This window comes from Gadus chalcogrammus, chromosome 5 (assembly GCF_026213295.1).
Source record: "Gadus chalcogrammus isolate NIFS_2021 chromosome 5, NIFS_Gcha_1.0, whole genome shotgun sequence".
Taxonomy (NCBI): Eukaryota; Metazoa; Chordata; class Actinopteri; order Gadiformes; family Gadidae; genus Gadus; species Gadus chalcogrammus.
In genome coordinates, this window is record NC_079416.1 from 12,686,913 (window position 1) to 12,709,375 (window position 22,463).

General features: G+C 42.5%; 2 protein-coding genes across 5 annotated transcripts; one reads left to right on the forward strand and one right to left on the reverse strand.

Moving 5' to 3' along the window:
• Positions 1 to 28: 28 nt before the first annotated feature.
• On the forward strand, positions 29 to 1,893 carry erg28 (ergosterol biosynthesis 28 homolog). Its single transcript, XM_056590230.1, has 5 exons — positions 29 to 139; positions 379 to 534; positions 918 to 1,008; positions 1,127 to 1,245; positions 1,393 to 1,893. The coding sequence occupies exons 2-5, from the start codon at positions 399 to 401 to the stop codon at positions 1,479 to 1,481; spliced, it is 435 nt and encodes a 144-aa protein (XP_056446205.1). The 5' UTR covers positions 29 to 139; positions 379 to 398; the 3' UTR covers positions 1,482 to 1,893.
• Positions 1,851 to 21,832, reverse strand: LOC130382461 (feline leukemia virus subgroup C receptor-related protein 2-like). Of its 4 annotated transcripts, XM_056590228.1 has the most exons (11): positions 15,784 to 15,873; positions 13,877 to 14,856; positions 12,436 to 12,577; positions 10,536 to 10,676; positions 9,796 to 9,863; positions 9,288 to 9,391; positions 8,174 to 8,284; positions 7,682 to 7,787; positions 5,515 to 5,626; positions 5,115 to 5,179; positions 1,851 to 3,107 (listed from the first exon to the last, which is right to left on the reverse strand). In XM_056590228.1, exons 2-11 carry the CDS (start codon positions 14,432 to 14,434, stop codon positions 3,045 to 3,047), a joined length of 1,470 nt encoding a protein of 489 aa, XP_056446203.1. In that variant the 5' UTR covers positions 14,435 to 14,856; positions 15,784 to 15,873; the 3' UTR covers positions 1,851 to 3,044. The 4 variants fall into 4 exon arrangements, with proteins under 4 accessions (XP_056446203.1, XP_056446201.1, XP_056446202.1 ...); XM_056590226.1 differs by lacking the exon at positions 1,851 to 3,107 and having other exon boundaries at positions 4,047 to 5,179; XM_056590227.1 differs by lacking the exon at positions 1,851 to 3,107 and adding an exon at positions 4,047 to 4,166 and having other exon boundaries at positions 13,877 to 15,863.
• Between the last annotated feature and the right edge of the window lie 631 nt (positions 21,833 to 22,463).

The window sequence follows — 22,463 nt, forward strand, 5'->3', positions numbered from 1 at the left end:
ACGCCATTTTACGGACATTCTCATTGGACGAATTCAACGTCGAGGATTGACAGCTCTGTCCGTGCGACACAACATTTCATATCTCATCATTCTTCATATTTCTATGACATGGGGACATTGTAACGCGACAAGTAAACAGGTAATGTAATCTATACGTGTTCGTATTTAACATGGATATCTCCATGTGTATGTATCTCTAAATATACTGAGCACGCTAAATTGTATGATTAGTCCATGTTATACTTCCAATGGTTCAGTCAAATGCAATGGTTCTTTACATTAACTCCTCATAAAAACATAAGCACATCGGTAAACATCATTATTATTTCGTTTGTCTATTAATGGTTGCACATTTGACACAGAACTGTCGTCCCACAGGTATATCGTATTCGCCAGTCATGATGAGTAAATTCATGAACGTGTTGAGGAGCTGGCTGCTGATGGTGTCACTCATCGCCATGGGGAACACAGTGCAGAGCTTCAGGGACCACAGCTTTCTGTCGGAGAAACTTTACACAGGGATGCCACAGTTTGGTGAGAAACGTACTTTCATGTCTTTTTAGCAGTTAAAGGAAAAATGTGCATTAATATATGTGAATTTGTGTAAATATTTGTGTTTATATGTATTTGTGTACATAGGGCCTGTGTGTGTATGTGTATGCTTGTGTGTGTGTGTGTGTGTGTGTGTGTGTGTGTGTGTGTGTGTGTGTGTGTGTGTGTGTGTGTGTGTGTATAATTATTAAGCATTTATATATTATATAATGTATTATATAACATTGCGGAAACTTGGTATGTAGTTAAAAATTAGGTACTGCCAATAAAGTACAAACCAATATACGCCTACAAAGGTTTACCAATTTCTAATCATGATAATTATTATGGTGATTATTATTAATCTTATTTGTTTCCCAATCTAGTGAATGGTCTCCAAGCACGAACATTCGGAATCTGGACATTACTAGCATCTATTATACGCTGTGCGTGTGCCATCGACATCCACAATAAAACGTAATATTGACCAACAAACAGCCTACAGCAGTCTACTCTGTCTGATGAAATATTCGAGATGATCTATAACTCAGATCCAATGCAAATAAAACAAAGAACCTTGCCTTGATTCTGCCAGGCTCTACCACATCACCCTGTGGACCTTTGTGTTGGCGCTGGGTCACTTCCTGTCTGAAGCCTTCATCTACAAAACCGCTCCCGTCACCATAGGAGTGATGGCACCGCTTATTGTCGCTAGTGAGTTCTTCGTTATACTGCATTACCGCCACAATATTGGGTTTTTTTTACCAAGATGCAATTTGCAGACTTTAGGAGTGCGTTACTCGTAACTTTGAGGTATTTAATGAGAATAAACTTGATATATCTTTGGTTGTTTCTCTCAAGGCGTTTCTATCGTGGGGATGCTGATTGGATACCAGTGTATTTCCGAACACCAGGAAGAAGTTACAGTGCGACAGAAGAAGCGGAATTAAATAAACACGTGGAAAGAGTCCCGCCAACTCACGCCCTAGTTACTGCTTTAAGCCTGACAACAGGATTCTCAGCAAAGACAGACTGGGGACATGTTGCATAATGGATTTAACTTTATTTTACCTTATCCACGTGTTTGGTATTGTATTGTGATGTTCTAGATTTAATATCAGTATCACCTAACCCAGTTTTGAGAATGTTATGATTATGCCATTCCATTGGCTTTCTTGTCAAGAAAGCCAATGTCAAGAAACATTTGACATGCAGGAGAGTATCTGGTGAAAAATGTTGCCATCTGTTGACCAATTGTTTGAAGGGTTATGAGAAATATAAGCTCTTGATGTGTATTACAGAGTAATCACAGAATATTCACCAATAAACCTTTTGAGTACCAGTTTCATTATGGTTGTATTATTGCTTTTATTTCATACTTTATCAAAACAGGTAATTTACATTAATATCACCAATATATTACATAAAATGCATCCACTGTAAATGATTGAATACAAGTTGTCTTTTCAGAATCATATGCATGTAAATGGGTTTACAATGAATATTTCCCACACAACCACACCAGCATATTTAAATAACAATAGTAAACAGACTTAAGTTTCACCTTTAAAATGTAGTCAGATGCACGGGCCTAGCCCGCAGATTGAAAGGTGATTAGAGATATGTAATTGATTCATTTGAGGAGGTCGGTGATGTGCTTGAAACAGCCATCACAGAAATGGCAGTGTTTAAAGTAGAATTAGAATACACATTCTTAAATAAGAACAAAGTAATACCTTTATCAATGTAAAGAATTGGAATATTTAGCGTTTCGAAATGTCAGTAAAATATTAAAAACACTTGATTAAAAATATTAGAAAAATAATTTGGCGAGGAGCAGGTAAAATAAGAGATAAAGAACACTTAAATACAATCATTCTTAATAAATGTGTCAACAATTATACACTTCAAATTGTATTTGACAACACTCCCAAACCAACAGGACTAACACATAAAGAAATTATGTGTGCAATTACAAGTGCAACTGATGCTACTACACAGGACAGTTTGAAAACATTTGTACCAATGGCTGCTTTATTCCATCCAGCATTTGGCATGAGGGCCACCCTCCGGTTCCTACATGGCTGAGAATGGTTGAGCCAACAAGCTCATCAACCACTAGATAAAAGGCTTGGCTTTCACCAGTTCGGGGGTTCACCGATAAGGGGGGAAATCATTGGTGAAAAGATGGAACCGTAAGCCTTTAGGGCGGGGTCGTTTCTCATTGCCGAGGTAGAGTTTCACTCCGACTATCTGATTGGATTACTTAGCAGCCATTGCGCGACACTTTGGTCACCAGTCCAACCAGTATGATAGTTTTAGTATAAACACACATCCTATCTTATTCAGTTTGTATGTGTTCCTCTTCAAATGAGCATTTAGGGAAAGCAGCTTATGTTCACCACCATTATGTTTGAGTGTGCACCCGAGTAGTTTGCCTGCTTTCGTCATGCTGTCTGAGGCTGTGAAGAGTCGTCCGGCTCCTTAGACAAGACGTTTTGAACAAGTCTGCCTCACAACGTGGCCTCTTTCGGTGTTGTAGGATTATCGACACCGTCATCCAGGCTTGATTTTTTCTGTGAAATGTATGAAAGATAAGATTAGCATGAAGAATAGTTCCCTATATCAAACATGCATGTAAATACATATTGACTTGCATCTTACATCAAAACATTAAGCTAATGTGCCGACTAATTAAAATATATGACCTGGAAACAATTAATCAACAGCCTTGGCAGAAAAACAAATTCCACTGAGGTCAAAAACTTTTAAAGTTGTTAAATGTGCATTGATGTCCAGTTGTAAGTAAAAGGAGAAAATAATTAAATTGAATCGCCCAACCATTTATCACATAACCATTTACCACATAATAAATTATATTAGGTTACGAGGTTAAATAAGGCTTTACATGTTAAGATACTAACATCTGAGATGATCGATCAATAAATCATTGATTGAATAAATCAAACTAAATGAAAAAAAAAAGTCAAATCACGTACCCTACATCGAGTCCTTAGAGAATACTAATCAATCGGAACACCACATTAATGCACATGCATGACTAAAAACTCATAAATGAACACATCACTGCATTCATTTTAACTGGATAAAGTACATAAGTTAAGATGTGCATGACCTCACCTAAGAGATACCCCAGTGAGTTAAGAGGTTTATTATCCAGAACGATACGGAAGACTAGCCTTCACGACTCACAAATAAAAGTCTGGTACCGCTTAGATCATTCTAGATTTCCAATAGGCGTTATCTCTGGGCTCGGAACCCTGGCTAAATCACAGCCTTTACATTGGGGTTAAAGTTACAAAGTGGAGAAAATTCCACTGGACAAAAGTATTTGTCATCATTAAAAAGGTATTCTCAGAATATGTATCTCATCTGAGTTGAACTGTCTGTATTATATTATAAAGATAAAGTGTAATTTGTTTCAATGTGTATTTGTGATATTTGAACACGTGGTCTTTAGTTTTGCCTCAACATCAGACACCAGAAGGCCCTACCTGAGCTTATGTGTGCGTTCTGTTTTAATGAGGCGGCGGGCTAGTGTCATAAGCGCTGTTGCAGAAGCCCCCGGATGATGTGGCCCCGTACTCCCTCGCCGAACACAAGGAACCTGTAGGCTGCAACCATAGCTTGGGGTTCAGGCACCGGTATCCACGGTGCCTGAACCGACCTCTCGTCAACCAACAAAACCCCAAGTTAGCATACATTATGCTTACCGCTATATACCATATGCTAACCACTATATACCATATTTTACCTGCCTACCCCGTGCTAACTGCTTTGCACCCTGTGCTTCCTTTCATATTAATAGCAGGTATATATCCATTAGCACAGGGTAGGCCTATAGCAGTTAGCATATGGTAGATAGCCTGTATGCCATATATGTTATGCCTACCACCTGCTATACACCATATAGCTATAAGCAATTACCATAAGCAATTGTAACTTCCTATTATAAAATAATAAATAATGTAGGTAAATCTATAATAACTTGAATTAAAACCGAAAAAAGTGAGCTTTAAATCAAAGGCTTGGGAGTTTTATTAGTGAGACATCATTTAGTTTTAGTTCAGAATGTGCTGAAAAGATAGGGGATATTTTTAAGCGCATGCAAAGTGTGAATTAATTTGTTTAAAATGGTTGTGTGGTTAATGTTCATATTTGATCTTGGCCTGTTTAGTAGTGTCCCAGCAATGTTATCAAAACAGATTTTGTTTTTGGCACCATACAAATAAAAACAAAAAGAATCGAAGCTGTAACAATGCTCATCCAAAACCCAAAAAGCAGGAGAAACCTCTGAGGCCTGTCATTGTGGAAGCCAGCCCAGATAGCCTTCCGATGCCACTGAAGGCAGCCTTGCAACCAGGCAGCCATTCCATCAGACAGCCATGCAACCAAGCAGCCATGCCATCAGACAGCCATGCTACCAGGCAGCACACCTCCTTTCAGAGGATTAAGTGTCTGCTCCAAGACAGCCATAAAGTATGCAGCCATGCAACAGAGCACCCCACCTCCTCCAAACACATGCACAGTGGACACAGACACACGCACACAGGTATACTTACGCTCCCCATCTGTGGGTCACATGATGCATTGGCATTTTGCCGTCGAAGATCTGACTTAATGAATCCTGTTGTAAAAACACAATGAAGGCAATAAAACAGCGAGTATTCATGGTTTTACAGCATGATGGAAAAGTAAACAATTTTAGTGTTTACAGGGGAAGGTGGAAATCAGTGTCCACTTGAGGGATAACACGTTATAAAAAAAAATGTTATAGGCTCAATGGGAAAAACATTAATAAAGCAATACCATCGTTAAGCCACTAGGGGGCAATGCAAGTACACGGATGCCACGTGTTAACGCTATATGCATGCATGGGCCTATCCTGATATTTAAAAGCACAATATATTTTGTTAGACATGTTAGACAGAAATAGCTTTTGAGAGGTTAGGTGTGCTCTACCTGTCAGTATGGTACCAATGAGTAGGAAGACGCAGAGGAAGATGTTTCCAGCCAGTGTGCCCCATTTATCCATGATCTTTCCTTGGCTGATAGTGAAAATGATTCCAAACAGCTGGAGGGATATTTGTTCAAAGGTTACCATGAGAGACAAAACAACTTTCTTTTTTAAATCACTGGTCCCATCGACAGGTGCCTGAAATTAGTACAAGTAGACTTCAAAGAGGTGTCATTTTATTACAAACACAGGGGCCGTCGTAAACCCAGGGCCCAATCCCAATCCCAATCCCCCCCTAGCCAAAGGCTCATGGCGAGCAGAGCAATATTTTGTGTGACAACGGTACGGGACTGGGCGGTATGATGGGTCACAGAACAGAGCCTGTGCCTCTGATTTGGCAGTGGTCCGCAAAGGTCCACAGCGGTCAGCTTTTGCGTGGTCAGTGCCTTTTAACCTGAGTGGCCCCAAGCAGGGTCCTCTTTGTGTATCGTATGGCCACACTACATATTGGGCTGATATCTTCGGCCCATGTCCTGCAAGGCGGAGCAGTCGTTAGTGTAGAGTGAGACCTGTGTTGGTCCTACGAGGAGGACCTCAGAGCTGTTGCTCATCTTACTACTATAATAGCAGGCCTTTCGCACCAGTTACTCTAGTTGGTCATGTGCGCGTGTGCCAAGCAGCCTGCAGCTCACACAAACAAAGCACCCACACATGCACACCGTGCTCTTGCGCATGAACATACATGGAAACGTGTGCATGCACGCACGCACGCACGCACGCACGCACGCACGCACACACACACACACACACACACACACACACACACACACACACACACACACACACACACACACACACACACACACACACACACACACACACACACACACACACACACACACACACACACACACACACACACACACGTCAAGACATTATGTTTTTAAACATAACGGCTCCACCATCGGCACGCGCAGGTAAGAACACACGCGCACACACCGCAGCGACACTCGCCCAGGTAATAGGCTATGTTTTCAAACATAACTGCTCCGCCAATCGACAAACTCTCCCAGGTAAGACGTTCTGTCTATAGACTGTATTAATTGCGGCAGGTCGTTCATTTTGTCATACAAAAAAACGTTAAATTCAAACATCGCGCAGACTGGCATATCAACACACAAGTCACGTGATCTTAAAGAGACAGTGTCCCTAGAACACAACAAAAACATCTCAATAGCACAGTATGGTGAATAATGTCTATAGAGTCCACCACAAGATTACACTTTGTTGCTCAAATGTAATATTACTCTCCTCGTTGAGCCTCCCGAAATGTCTTCACACTTTGTTGCTCAAACTTAGTATTTCTCTCTACCTTGAGCCTCCCCAAATGCCTTGCAATATTGATATCCCCCTTCCCCCCTGCAGACTGTTTTAGTTGTTTTATTTTTCTTATGTTTTGTGCGTATGCTATGCGTGACTGTAGGCTCCTGCTGCCTGCCTTGGCCAGGACACTGGAATAGGTGTTTAATCTCAACGATAATTATTATTTTCCACTAACCAATAGTAGTTGCCTTGCAAGTTAAAATGTCAATGCACTTTTCAGCCCTGAATAACAGTGAAAGCTATTAAATAATTGATTTGCATGCATAGTGTACTACACTTTCCAGTGAACAATTACCCCTGTTACCATAAATTGACTATATAATGTAATCAATGCTCAAACACTAGCTGCTTTCAGACACACATGTAAGTTCTGATATTCTCCTGATGTGCCGTATGTGTGAACAACATATCCTGACATTTGTACCCTGAAAATCTCCTGAATAATACTACCCCCCTGAGGTAGTATTTTCTCCTTAGGAAATTTAAATTACCTTATATGTGTATGAGGAGTAGAAAGTCTGTATTTCTCACACCACTTTAAAGTTATTTAAATGTTGTCACTGCTTTTAAGAGTCATATGTGGTGAATGAATGTTATACTTTGTAACATTATAGGCAAAATGTTATTATATTATGCGCTCAGAAATTTGTTACATTGTCGACTGGGGTTTCCACATATTGCTACGGCTTTGAAACTCTAGTTACACTAATTACACATAACCTTCAGTGGTTTACTGGCAGTGTGAACAATCAGTTCTCACCCCTTCCTCCCCCCCAAACACACACTAACCTGAGCAGAACAGTTGAGGAGGCCTGAGGAGGTGCCCTCCGACTCTGGGTAGGTCAGCTCCACAGCAAATTCAAACCCCAGAGGCAGGTATCCAGTCATGAAGAACCTGCATCATCCCGGGTCAAAGACAACTTATTACAGGCGAGATTGTACCTACAGCTTGTGATGGGTCAGGGCTTTATATCTGTGATGTGTAGGTGACCAGTGAGATTGTACCTACAGCTTGTGATGGGTCAGGGCTTTATATCTGTGATGTGTAGGTGACCAGTGAGTTTGTACCTACAGCTTGTGATGGGTCAGGGCTTTATATCTGTGATGTGTAGGTGACCAGTGAGTTTGTACCTACAGCTGGTGCTAGGTCAGGGCTTTATATCTGTGATGTAGGTGACCAGTGAGTTTTCTGTCTCACAGCAGGACACCCCTGTGTCCTACATGCCAGTAGACCAATAGAAACAACCGGATGCTGTCACCATGGTGTTCATCAATACGTACCCTAGAATGCCGGCGGTCAGAAACACGACCCACATGTGGCCCAGATTCAGGGTGAAGGAGTAGACCAGCATCCCGATGAAGGTGAGGAGATACACCGCAAAGGTGGTTTGTCTGGAGAAGAAAGGTAGAGAAAACCAAAGGTTGCTTTGAGTAGAGGGGTTTCACAATGCTGAATATTACAATTTAAACCATCTTAAATCACATGCATTGTGTGCAATCATAACCGCTTTCTTTTAATACATTTTATTCAAACTATATAGTTGGCATGAGGAATTCGGTCATGGATAAAAGCAGAGTACACCGGCCAGAGAAGTCCCCTTTATATTAACATCGTCACATTTCAAAATAACACACAAAACTTTTTTTGTATTGTTTAGATATAATATAATATTTATATATATACACACTGTTTTTCATATTAGACGTTTCACTGGATGCTTTTAGGAAAAGCAGGTGGTTCGGAATGCCAGCCGCACAGGTGATTACGGTTTGAATTGCACTGCTTCCTTAGATCGGAATACACCTTCCATCTAGCCAAGAGCGTTGCTAACAGCTAGACACAGACCCCCTTCCCAAAGGATTCCTTCCATTGGCAGCTTTGTAGAAAAAGCTTTTATTGACGGAGACGTCTCCAAACAAGCTTCTTCATCGACTGTGTCGAGTGAAGTCCTTGAGGATGAAGAAAGAACTGACCTTGAGGATGAAACTATGTGCTTCATGATATTTTAAGCGGACTGATTTTCGCAAAAAATAAATAATAATAAAAAGGTATTTTGAGGTAAAATCCTGTACATAACCCTAACCCTAGATATTGCATCTTCCCTATAAAAACCCTTGGGGCCGGCTGTGCATAGCTTTGACATATGGTGTTAGGGAAAGGGGATCTGGCACAGCAAAGTTAGCGGAAAGTTAACTGCAGTCCTAAATTAATTTAGGCTCATCCACAAAAGCACGTCTAGAGACTGAGAATAGAGCTCTGTGTGTACAAGATAACTGTGTTTGTTTATCTTCCACCTCTGAAACCATTGTTGGTCTGTGCTTGAGCAAACAGCACGTGTCCACCAACCCGTCTGAGAGTCGTTTAGCCTGAGGTTCATCAAGTTAAACCCCTTACTTGTAGGTCTTGGTTTTGTCCATCCATATTCCACAGATGAGGGACCCCACCATGCCGGCGATGACAATCGTCAGCCCGATTCTACCAGCATTCACCTCTTCACCCTAGGAGGGAAACCTCAGGTTAGCTCGTGGCCTTCTCAAACCCATCATCTTATCAGGAAGGACCTGGTTTATCACGCATTAACAGGAGTCCTGTTCTATGCGTCTCAGTCGTACATTTGGTTATTTATTAAATCGGTTTGTCTCCCAGAGATAAATAACCCAGGCAGGATACTGCTTTTATGAGGCGCTATGTTGACATGGAGCATAGCATTAACCAAATAATACTTCTGCAGAGGAGAGATAATAACATTAGATAATAACAAACTGACCGAAAGATAGATATACAAATATCAAGGGATCCCATTATCAAGAACTCCTTAAAACATCTACGACACCAATTGCTTGATCAGCCGGTCCGAGTCCAACATAGCCCGAACCTGAAGAACCTGGGAGCTGGAACTCACCGGGTATTGCTCTGTGATCATTCGGTTGAGCAGCGTGGACACGGCGTAGAAGCAGCCCACGTTCAGCCCTGCAGAGAGCAAAGATAACACCATCTTACCAGTTCCATTATCTCTTCTCTCACACACAACTTGTTAGTAACAGGTTGTTACAAGTAACAAGTAACAAGTTGTTACTCATCAGCTGTAACCGCAAGTGAAGGACCGAAAACATTTATTGCACTATTGCTCTCTTTCTAATTATAATAATTATTACTGCTGCTATTCAATTTTCATTAAGATTTATATTTGTTTAAATTGTATTACGTTTACAGATAATATATCTTGTTTGCTGATGCTAGGCAGAGGAGCCAATAAAAATAATAGCAGTACCGTATATTTGTAGATAAATAATCTTGAATCTCTATAGCTTAAAATATAAAATAAAATGCATCTCTCAAAACAGCTGATAATTACCTTCTGATTATACCACATTATGTCATTATCAGCTGACTTACGGTCTGTATAAACATCTACAGGCACAATGCTGAAATAATCAGTGATGTATGGACGTGCGAACAGGAAGCAAACAGGACTATACATCTACAGCGTGCCTTTGTTTTTTCAAAGCGATAATAATTTAAACGGTCATCTCTTACAAACAAATTAATGGAGGATGTTTTGGACTGCATCCTTAAATAGTCTCTCTGTCTGTCCTCTAACTCATAGTTTGAAGGGAGTTTGATAGAGAGAGAGACCCCCACCGTAGGTGAGCACCAGGAGCATGAAGGACTTGTTGCAGAGCAGCCTGCCGATGGAGGCCTTGTAGGAGTACTGGTCCGGGGAGAGGCTCCTGGCCTGGGCCTGGGCCTGGCTGGGGGGAAGCTCCGGCTTCTCCTGGAACACTGGAGGGGCCCACAACCACAAACGTCATCTCTGTCCACGTGGAAACAGCCTCCTCCACAGTACACACACTTATTGTCAAATGCCTTGTGTATTTTTACAGTGAAGATGATATAACCAAGAACTTATACGCATCGTGTGTGTGCGTGTGCGTGTGCGTGTGCGTGTGCGTGTGTATGTAACCCGGCTCCGGCACAGCGCCCCTGGAGGCCCAGGGGAGAGGTGATAGATGGGGAATACCGCCCATTTCCCCCAGAGGGACCAAGTGTGAAACACCTGAGCAGCAGGTGGAGAAGCAGGCTTCAAGAATCTAATGTGGCTCTCGTGTGGAAAAACTGGTCCTCGAAGGAGAGGGACACAGGAATACCCTGAGGGGATTCCACCCAGAGGGTCACAGGAATACCAGCTGGACGGGATTCCGCCCAGTGTGGTATTGTCTCTGTACACAACACTCTACTGCCCTACTTCTGTACTGTCTCTCCTGACATGTTACTCATCTCTCAATGATGAAACCACATATCTGACAACATTTGTGCCCTTGTATTTTCTATATTACATTGTAGCCCTCAATGAAGAATTAACTAATAATCATTAAGTGATTATTGCATTTCTTTGCATTTTCTAAAATATACGTCCTGTAATTAACATTACATTACATGTTTAGTGAAATAAAGGAAAGAGGCAATGGTGAATAATTACATCTACTCTGATGTATGTCCATAACTTGACTCATACACCTTGTAAGCAAAGCTCCAGTTACATGTTTTTGCGATTCCCCGGCCAACTCATAAACATCACTGATACGGTACAAGTCTGTCCTCAGATGAACCCATTAAACTACACTCTCGTCCCTGTTCTTCACACACTAGGGAACCTCAATTACAGTAAGTGTTCATGGTCAGTCAAAAGTGTTAAGTTCACCTTTTGTGTCATTTCATTACAATCGCTGTGTTGCGTTACCAAGCATAAAAAAGGAGATGAGCAGAGAGTGAGAGCATTCCCATTTCTAACTCGTATTGGCTATCTTTGCCTTTCCATGTCTCTCTGAATTATTGACACGGTCATTTGAGCGTGACCGCAAGGAAGAACAAGCACAAACAATTACACTATATCCCTCATTGATGCAACAAGGCTCTGCTGGATGGGCAATTTGGGCATTAGTAAAAATATCTTCACATGGAAGATCTACGGATTGCCCTAGAGAGTACTGGATTGACATCCTGTATTAACCAAACCTAATCCAACCTAACCCAAACCTAACATAAACTAAACCAAACCAAACATGACCAAACAGAAACCAGACCTAACATAACCAAACCCAACCTTAATAACAGTCAACAGACACCGGCCTACTTTCTCAAGGTGCATTGTTACATTGGTGTGCTTCATGGCCAGAAGCAGCAATTACACGATTACCATGGATGCTGCTCGCCCAGTGGGTTGTACAGGGCTGTTGTAGACAACGAAGCTCAGACAGTGTGAAACAGTGGGAGGACCGGTGAGCGGGTGAAGAACAACAAACACCAGAAAAGAATACCTCAAACTAATCAATGTGTGTCTTTGCTTCTAGCACTACACAATCTCCATTGTAACAATTTAAGTCACAAAGGGAAGCGTAATTTAATAAAAAAAAATATTCCCTACACACTGGAGGGTAAAGGAATCAGAGATTGTCTGGACTGTGGGATTATTACAAAGTAAGCAAAATTTAAATAGAAGAATTTGCTGTGACGCTGTTCAGCATGTGCTCTGAGGACTTACCGATGACCACCAAGACGAAGATGAGGGTGGCCACGCCAGCAGTGATGTAGAACATAACGCCGATGTGGTACGCCAGCTCCTCCACATCGTCCACGTTGGGCACCAGGATGGGGGGCAACAGGAACCCGATGGCGATGCCCACCTTTGAGTGATGAGGAAAGCAGAAAACATGTTGATTAAACTTAAGCATCTCCAGACACACACACACACACACACTCACTTTGACCCACTCAAACAACTTAATTGTATGGCAAACATGGAACATGTTAGCAGAGAGAGATGGAATCTAAGTTGTGAGCGAGTAAAGCACAAACCACAAAGCATTGCCTGGGGCCAGTCAGCAGGTGCGCGTTACAGAACAAATGCATGCGTTATAAAGAGACTGTTTTATTAATGCTAAAGTTTATATAAAGTACAAAGGAAGTGACAGGGTCATCAGGGTTGCACTGCAAACTCCTGTCGAGTTCTGCAAGAACGCGTCTTTCCCCGATACAAATTAGAAAAAACGTGGGATGAGTTTGCAGCTAAATAGCCCACATAGTTTAGACAATCTCTCCTTTTACACCACACATTACGACTCGACCACTTCTCGAGTCAAATCTGCTGAGGAACTGTTCTTCTGCGTTAACCAATGTTCTCTTTTGCCCGAGATGTAGGTCCCCTGTTGTGAACAAGGCACCACCCTCTCAATATGAGCAGTGCAACCATGTCCCAGCTCGTCATGTAGTAATGTAGTTTAGTTAATGAAGGAACACAGGGCTCTCTGCTTAGATCACTGAGACGGACACTTGTAGCATGCATTCACCCAAGCCAAAGGAGTGTGATCGTTGGGAGACAGAGGTTTGAGTGTTGAAAAGACAGTTGTCCTGGCTCCTAATTTTAATTAAAAATACCGCTGACTTTTACTCAAATCAGGTTAAAGTAAACAATTTCCCCCATCAATAGGTTCAAATATTTACATCCATAATAGGGACTCTCTTGTGTAATGTTTGAGGCAGTCTCAAAAAGTAGAAACCAAACATTGCAGAAAGTGCGTCGTGACAACTTTCTTTGATGGGAGGGCCACTGGCTGTAATTTGTGCTTTACCCCAAGTGTTACCCAAGCAGAGAGAGAAATTCACTTCTGGCAGCCCAGTGACTAAAGAGAAACAGATTGTATTAAGAGGAGGAAGAAATTAGTTTTTGCAAGGGAAAAAACATCAAAGGAAAGCGATCATGCGTTAAGGAGGGCAGATGGGGGCAAAGAAAAGATCCCTAAAGCGTAAGCAAAGCATTGCTCTTGGAAAAAGTGCTGAGCCACATCCCGCACATAATACAGCCACAGTAACCTATCTTGCAAAGCATTGCTCATATACACCAACTCAGAAGAGTACCACGGTACACTGAGGTCAACACAAGTTGGCATGCAGCCTATTTGAGCGCAGTGGATACGAAGACACACCTGGTTTCCCAAAACGCCAATGGAACAGGCGGTGGAAACCTCCTGCTGGCCAAACCACAAGGAGGCCAGCCTGGACGGGATGCCCAGGAGGAACACCGTGCCCACCGAACACACAAACTGTCCCAGGAAGGTGACGGCGAACATGTCGGGGTGGGCCGTGCTCGTCTTGATCCAGGCTCCGATGCAGTTGAAGGCCGAGCCCACCACCACCACATCCCGGAGCCCGCGGTTGTCCAGGAACCAGGTGACAGGCAGGATGAGCGGGATGTACGTGAGGAAGTAGATCATGGACAGCCAGTCGACGCGGATGGCGTTCACGCCGTAGAAACGCACAAAGATGTTGCTGATGATGCTGTACTGAAGCCACATGAAGGCGTTGCTCATGGAGAACGTGCCGAAGACAAAGAGCATGAGCCAGCGTCGTTTGTACAGCCGAGTCTCCATGAGGGGGAAGAGAGGAGAGCCGTCTGGGGCAGAGGGCACGGTGGATAGGCCATCCTCCTCATCCTCCTCCACCTTCAGCTGGTGGTAATTTCCCACCTCGTTTCCTCGCTCCATTCGCTCAGGGTGAGAGTCTACCACTAAGGCCTGGGAATTACTATCCAACCAGTTTGGATGTTTGGATACTCGTAAGTACAGAATAGCTATTCCTCCATTCTGTGAGTTTTTGAGAAAGAAGTACCCTCTTGTCTTTGAGTTAGCTCACAGAAGGTGCTCCTGAGCACGACTTCCTGAATAGTAACTGCTGATAATTCAGGGAAATAGTTTAAATACAGCGTGTGGTGTTCCAGAGCTCTGAACAAGCCAAGCCTGTTTTGCTCTGACACACTTGGCCAGTGTACTTTAAAAGTCATGTGACAAAATAATGGTAGAACTTGTGTATCTCTAGAGACGCCCGCCTTATTTTCTAGATTGCACTACTCGAGGACACCTGGTGTATGTAACTCAACTATTACTATTGAAACATGGTAACTATGATTCTTTATTATGTGAATGGCAATTATGGTGGGAAGAAAAAGGGGAAGGCAAGACAGAGAAACAAAAGTCCACTGTGAATGACACTCCACAGACTGCAGAGTCATCAGAAATATATGCACCATATGCTGACGTCCGTTGGACATTGAAGAAGATTAAAAAATGGTTTGAAAATATAGTACTTTTGGCATGAGAAACAAACTCTTTTGAAAACTTGAGAATGTTTCTCTCACACTCGTCGTGGTAGACAAACCTTTGATAGAAAGTGTCATAGGCAAGAAAAATGAAAAATGAAAAAACCTTCTTCCGTGTTGTTAATATTTACATGGGTTCTGCTATGAACAAGCTACATCATGTGTTTGTTACACTATTGAATGTCTATGTCCACTTGATAAAAAATATATTTTAGCAGCGCTATTACGCGAATTCACTTCATTTCTATCCCCCGGTTACTTCCAAAAATGAGGATGAAAAAAATAAAGCAAAAGCATATCCTATCATTTACCAGTGGAAAACTCGGACGATATTCACAATAAACTACACATTATCGGCAGTTGTAACGATTGCCAGTGCATGCGAGTCTTGTGATTCGTCTCTCTCTAGTGTTAACGCTGTGCGTCCTGCAACCGAACAGACAGAAAACCCGCAGAAAAGCAGCGTCATCATGGTTTCTAACTAACACATTGCTTAAGTCAAGAGAGTTAAAGTCACTTTATGTTTACCCCACCTACAAAACTGCCCAAACAAACCACGATATTAGCTATTATAGACTTTCGATAAAGTTGTTTGAACACAACATCGAACCAAGACGTCGACAGCTGACTAACGCAATTGGATGCACTTTGTTTGAAGTCTGATTATTCGGAGTGTGAGCTCGATAAGATAAAAGTCCTCCGGAGTTGAGTGAGGGGAAAAATAAGAGCCTCACATACCTGGAGCCAAGAGCCTGAACAACACTACAGCAGCAACACTGAATACCCACGACAGCGGAACGCCCCACACGTCATTTCCTTTACTTGGTTCGCTGTAAAATGCAGTGCGTGTTTTTTTTTGTTTACACGCGTCTGTTTGTGCTTGCATGCATGCATGCATGTGCGCGTGCGCGCGCGTGCATGCGCGCGTGCGTGTGGGTCATAACACACAAACTCATAACATCCTCTTACGCATCTACTCTTTAGTTTACGCATCTCTCATCTACAGACAAGAGTTGCAAACCCAAAAGTCGGTTTGAGAGGAAAGACAAATTAAAAAAAAAAAAAAATAGGTAGAATAGGATATAATATTCTATAGATTACATTATATATTGTAGAAACTTCAGCCTACTTGGACGTCCGTGCAAAAACCACAGCAAGCCCATAAATAACATGGCAAAATGTAGACCGCAGAAAGGCTGCAGACTGAACGCACATGTGTCTCAACGCAAACTTACTTGATTCCCTGCGACTGCGATGGAGACAGCGGTGGAGACTTCGTGGGAGCCGAACCAGACCGACGCTATGCGGGAGGGCATTCCCAGTATGAACACCTGGGCGAGGGCAGACGCAAACTGGCCGAGCGTCCCGACCCAGAATAAATCGGGCCTGACACTGGCCACCTTTAACCAGGCTCCAAGGCAATTAATAGAAGAAGCCACGATGGCCATCACTCGGAGTCCGGTTTTATCCAGAAGCCAGATGGCCAGGAATATGACTGGGATGTAGGTCAGCATGAACACCATTGACATCCAGTCTATAGCGAACGAGTTCACGTTGTAGAATCTCATGAATATGTTATTGATTATTGCGTACTGGATCCATTGAAACGCGTTACACATGGAGTAACTGGTAAAGAGAAACAACATCACCCAGCGTCGCTTGTACAACTGTGTGTCCACAGGACGTATGTTTTTGCCTAATACCACAATTGTTCTATCGTTTGCATCGGTCTTAACATCCATTTCCCAGTTGCTATAAATAGGCCTTCTTAAACGAAAATATAGGCTACAGATTCCAACTACTTCACTCACTGCATCGATTGCATGAAAATAAAAAGTAAGATCCTCAATCTACCAAAGCCCACTGCTCTCTCCAACATAAAGATAATAATGATTCCACACTGTCGTTTCCACGGTTACAGCTCATTCAAGCAGGCCTACTTCTGCCGCGTAAAAACAAATCCAGTTCATTGGCTACATTACTCCACCTATAAGAATGGACGCATAGGGCTCCCCTACCCCATTGTGATTGTGAATGATGAAACGGGCTACGGCGTAATCCACTCACACTCAATCCCCCAGCATACCGAGAATGCTTTCTAACTGCTGTTGATTAATCGGTTCGTCTCCCTTGCTAATTCGTTTAAAAAATGTTGAAGGTATCTGTATTTCTCAATCAATACGCCCACTTTTGAAAGATAGCCATTGGCTACCCATCTTTGAATTATGTGGCCTTATGTGTTGTTTAACCTTCCTGGTTTAATATGCTTTTGTTATAGTTTATATCTCTAGGGTAAAGTTATATTACTTATAAAGTTCAGAAAATTGCGTCAAACTCAATAATCTATTAGAAATAAAATGTTCACAATCAATCCTCAAATAAAGATAAGATGTTGTCATCTAATCAGATAAGGAGTTCCTTCTCCTACTGTATGTCCTTCGCTGGCAGCTGCTCTGAACGTTTTTTGATCGGTGAAATTGTTCGGTCTTGTCATTGCTCCTTGGACAGTATGACAAAATGCTTGATTCCCCCGTTTTCAGATGTTGGTCACGACTTCTAAGAGAGGTTAACAAAATCAAGTTAACATTTTATTTCTAATGTGGCGGAAGACATAGGCAGTGATAATTTCCTGTATATTTCCAAAAATATGGACTCCCGTGATCCATAGCGTTCTGTAAGCACTCTGATTTGCACTCTGATAGTTTGACCACTTGTCAAAGTCTCTCTCATGTTTGATGTCTTTCTTTGTCACAATCTTAATTCTTTGAAATACATGCTACACCTTCATTCACTTTTTATAATATTTCATTACCTACATCATCTATATCTTGAACTAAATTCTCATTGGTTTGGCTAGACATTGCTATGGCAAGAAATTGTGACTACTAGGACAGATGAGACTTCTAAAAGCAAAAAAAGCACTGGCCACATCATAGTTGTAGAAAATGCCCCTATTTAATGTTTAGATACACCAGTCTCCCCTCCAGCAGAGTGAGCCCAGAACAGTTTCACTGAGTCTGTTAACGCAGTTTCAACCCCTCCTCAGAGGGCTATTATCCTAAGGGAAAGGGGGGCACAGTTTCACCCCCTGAGGCAATTGGTCCTTACGTCCAAGGTGGGAGATACATACATAAGGGCCAGCAATTCCTGCGCTCTCACCAAACAGATCTATACTGTGGGAGTGTGTGACGTGATGGCTACAGCCAGGAGAATACCACAGGCTGCCACCAGCCCTCCGAGGAGCTGCCACTGCTGAACCTCCACCCAGTCCGTCCAGACACCCCTGCCACGTCCACCGACACCTCCACCAGCCCAGGCCGTCGGTCTCCAGGTTGGAGGGGGTGGGGTGCTGAGTCTCCCCTGCCTCAATGTGGTGTTGTGGGTATGTGAGAGTGTGTGGACAAGGGCTGGTTCAAGCAGACTTAGCTTGATGAGTCAGATTGGACTATTGTGTTGGGTGAGAATGGACACTTGTTGTGCATTAATAAGTCATCAGTGTGCAACCGGTTGAACCGGCCGTCATCTTTATTTACAGGCATTGTCGTTCAATAAGGGTGAGGTGTATAAATAAAAGGTTGGCGAGTGAGCCGTTACCTTTATTAACAGACGCATGACTGGTTCACCCCAGGCAAAAGATGAAAAAGGGGAACTAGTTAACAGATGGGTTGGCTAGGTAACACAACCTGGAGAAGACAAAGCTTAAATTATGAAAAGTAAACAATATATGGAGTTGACATCATAACCTTGTCTCAAACCTTGTGCCACCCGCTGGTATGACCTTAACCAGTTACCAACTGTTACCCTTTTAATAATAATAATTCATTATATTTATGTAGCGCTTTTCAATGACCCAAAGACGCTTACAGAAGGGGGGGACCTAACTCACCACCACCAGTGTGTAGCACCCACTTGGGTGATGCACGGCAGCCAATCTGCGCCAGAACGCTCACCACACACCAGCTTGAGGTGGAGAGTGAGGGAATTGATGAGTCAGCCAATTGTACCGGAGGATTATTAGGGGGCCAGATTGAATGAGCCTGGTTTGGGCCAGGACACCGGGGAAACCCCTACTCTTTGTGATAAGTGTCCTGGGATCTTTTATGACCACAGTGAGTCAGGACCTCGGTTTTACGTCTCCTCCGAAGAGACGTGTATCTCTTAATTTGTCCAAGGCCTCTGAAGAGTGAATGATGTTCTTGAGCTAGTTTTAAACTACATTCTACAGACTTTACTTGGTCTCAGGATATCGCTATCCTCAGATCAAAGAATGTTTGCATCCCAGATTTCCTCTGATGACATCCTCTTTATTTAAAAGTACAGCCGGTCCAGTTGGTGTTCAGGTAACCAACACATGGGAGTTGATTAGCCTGAGTTTATGTTTCTTTGTGGTCGGTTTTAATTAAATTGTGTCGCTTATGCTCATTGACTTTCACTGTCTCTCCACACTCAGGAGGTTTGTATCTAGAACTCATACAGTCAATACGTCATACTGTGTGTCTCTATCGCTGTCTCGCAGCAGACATTTAATAGCATGGCTACTTATATCACTTCTAATCTTATCAGCGTTATTACAGTATGTAATATTATCAAATAGGGTGAAAGCTATGCTGTGTTAATCCATAAATTCCTTGATGATGGAAATAATGGCTCCTTTGACCACAGCTAATCTTATTATGCAAGGTTCCCCCTCTGGTCTGCATCACTGGACTCATGATAAAAACAATCCAGAAATGTGCCGCATATCATCACCCTAAAATCAATATACAACTAAAACCCAATATATTTGAATATTGTAGAAATAAAACACCTGTGACGGTTTTCCACCTAAAAACAGTATAAAAAATAAGAACTTAATGTATAGGGAACCCTTTACAACATGGGTACAACAATTATCCTTAATTAACATTATTTAATATTTAATTAGTAATAAGCATAAACTATCAATTAGCTAACAGTTAACAGAGCTGTTATCTGTCGTCAAAACACTCATTCTAAAAATGACTTGCTGAACGTTGTTGTATCTTTACAACATTGGGCGTAGCCTACTAACTGTACACATAGGCCTACAGTGTTTCCCACATGCGTTACGCATGGAGTAACTGGTGAACAGAAACAGCATCACCCAACGTCGTTTGTACAAACGTATATAGAGAATAAAGGAGTGGTGTCAGCATTTTCCTCAACACTTTGCGTTTCTTCCCCGTCGGCTACAGAATCCAAGTTTAGAGCATTAAGGGCCATTCAGGCAGGTTAAACGAAGATAATTAGATCTTCTCAACAAAAACTAAAGATTGTAAATCAACAGATAAAGTCAAAGGCGATCGCGAGGCATCGCAGCCACTGAGGTGATATCGTCCAGACTATTTAACCGAGGTGGTGTTTGAAGTCAGGTGGAACCTCCTCTCCTCCTCCTCCATCAACGGTTGAGAGACACGTACGCGCAGAGATCTCTCTACAGTGCGTCCAGAAGTTTCACTTTGAATTACTTCATCAGATTCCCATTGTGTTCACCACAGCTGGTCGAAAAGCTCGACCCCCTTTGTTGACTGGGCCACCTCGGATGCGACTCTGCGCAGCTCGGCGCGTTTAAATTGGTGAAGAAAACGCAAATAACCATATGTTTTGACACGGGGTGTCCAAAAGAGCCAATGGAAAAGTGGGAAAGATCTGCAGTTTAGTGGATGCGGTTAGCTAAGCAGAGGCTGTCCCGGGGAGTCGGGGACCCCCCCTCAGGACGCACGTCTGGGTTAAGACAGGCTAACGCAAATTAACGTATATCTCGGCCATGTATTCAAACCTAAAGACACAGCACAACCTACAGATAAACTGGGGGAATTGCATGCCAACCTAATTATAACACACCCATTTGGATACATACATTGAATGGAAATTAGAACAATTTAAAAATATATATATCACATGACATGGCAGAGAGAGAGAGAGAGAGAGAGAGAGAGAGAGAGAGAGAGAGAGAGAGAGAGAGAGAGAGAGAGAATAAAGAATACTCTGACGGGACCCCCTGCGCACTCTGCGCCCTTCATTTGGTATCATATTTTATACAGAACATTACTTCTGCTTTTCATTTGATGTTTCTGTAAGCCTTCCCATAATAATGTTACTGTAAGCCAAACATAATGACCCTCATATAGCTTGATAGGGACTTTGACTTAAGTTTGAGGTTCACCCGAAAAATAAACGAACTGATAATTACCCATGTTATTATACGACGTTATTGATGAAGAACCCATGATGGGTGGCAGATTACTTACTTGATTCCCTGCGACTCCAAGGGAGGAGGCGGATGAGACCTCATCGGGGCCGAACCAGACCGACGCGATGTGGGAGGGCATTCCCAGTATGAACACCTGGGCGAGGGCAGACGCAAACTGGCCTAGCATCGTGACCCAGAATAAATCGGGCCTGACACTGGCCACCTTTATCCAGGTTCCAAGGCAATTAATAGAAGAAGCCACGATGGCCATCACTCGGAGTCCGGTTTTATCCAGAAGCCAGATGGTCGGGAATATGAAGGGGATGTAGGTGAGCATGTACACCATTGACATCCAGTCTACAGCGAACGAGTTCACGTTGTAGAATCTCATGAATATGTTATTGATTATTCCGTACTGGAGCCATTGAAACGCGTTACACATGGAGTAACTGGTGAACAGAAACAGCATCGCCCAGCGTCGTTTGGTCAACTGTGTTGGAGGCATGGTGTTTCCTAATCCCAAATGTGTTCCGTTGTTTGTTCTGGTAGGCTATTAACACCCAGTCTGCTCGCTCCAGCAACAAATTATAATAATTACGAAACCACTGATCATAAATAGAGCCCTCAATACTTGAACAGAAAAAACAAAACTTTGCTATAGCAACCATCAAAAAGTATGGTTCTCCCCAGCATCACGAGACGTGTACATATTTGACGAAAAGAAAATTCAGCATTAAGAGACAGCATTAACTCATTAACTCAAGTAGCCTACTTTCCTTCGTCCAATGAAGTTCTGCTGCCGGCTGTTTCTTTGAAGGAGTCCCGTTTATTGGGCACCCCAGACCCAAGGCCTAACTCCGTCCAACTAGAAACTCAACCAATGAGAAGAGAGTATGCAGGTGACTTTGTTTATGATTACCCTATGTTAGTTAGTTATATATGCTCCTTATAACGGCTAGCCGTTGGGAGTTGTGTGCTCGTGTTTAAACACACGCAAACTAAACACGTAACGCATAATACAATCAATGGCAATGTCTATTACCGCGGGGACACATGCATATTAGGATAGCATACAATACTGATAAGAAACAATGTTTATGCACATAGGGTAATCATAAACAAAGTCACCTGCATACTCTCTTCTCATTGGTTGAGTTTTTATAATATTGCACAGTAGTATTGCCTTGTTTGAGTAATGGTTGGGTAG

Bases quoted from the DNA above. Each gene is read 5' to 3' on its own strand.
- LOC130382461 (XM_056590226.1), bottom strand. From the start codon at position 14,434: ATGGAGCGAGGAAACGAGGTGGGAAATTACCACCAGCTGAAGGTGGAG. The intron at 10,677-12,435 runs GTAAGTCCTCAG...GGGCCCCTCCAG, and splicing joins CTTCGTCTTGGTGGTCATCG to TGTTCCAGGAGAAGCCGGAG. The intron at 5,627-7,681 runs GTTAGTGTGTGT...ATATCCCTCCAG, and splicing joins TCCTCAACTGTTCTGCTCAG to CTGTTTGGAATCATTTTCAC.
- erg28 (XM_056590230.1), top strand. From the start codon at position 399: ATGATGAGTAAATTCATGAACGTGTTGAGGAGCTGGCTGCTGATGGTG. The intron at 535-917 runs GTGAGAAACGTA...TTCCCAATCTAG, and splicing joins CACAGGGATGCCACAGTTTG to TGAATGGTCTCCAAGCACGA. The intron at 1,246-1,392 runs GTGAGTTCTTCG...GTTTCTCTCAAG, and splicing joins GGCACCGCTTATTGTCGCTA to GCGTTTCTATCGTGGGGATG.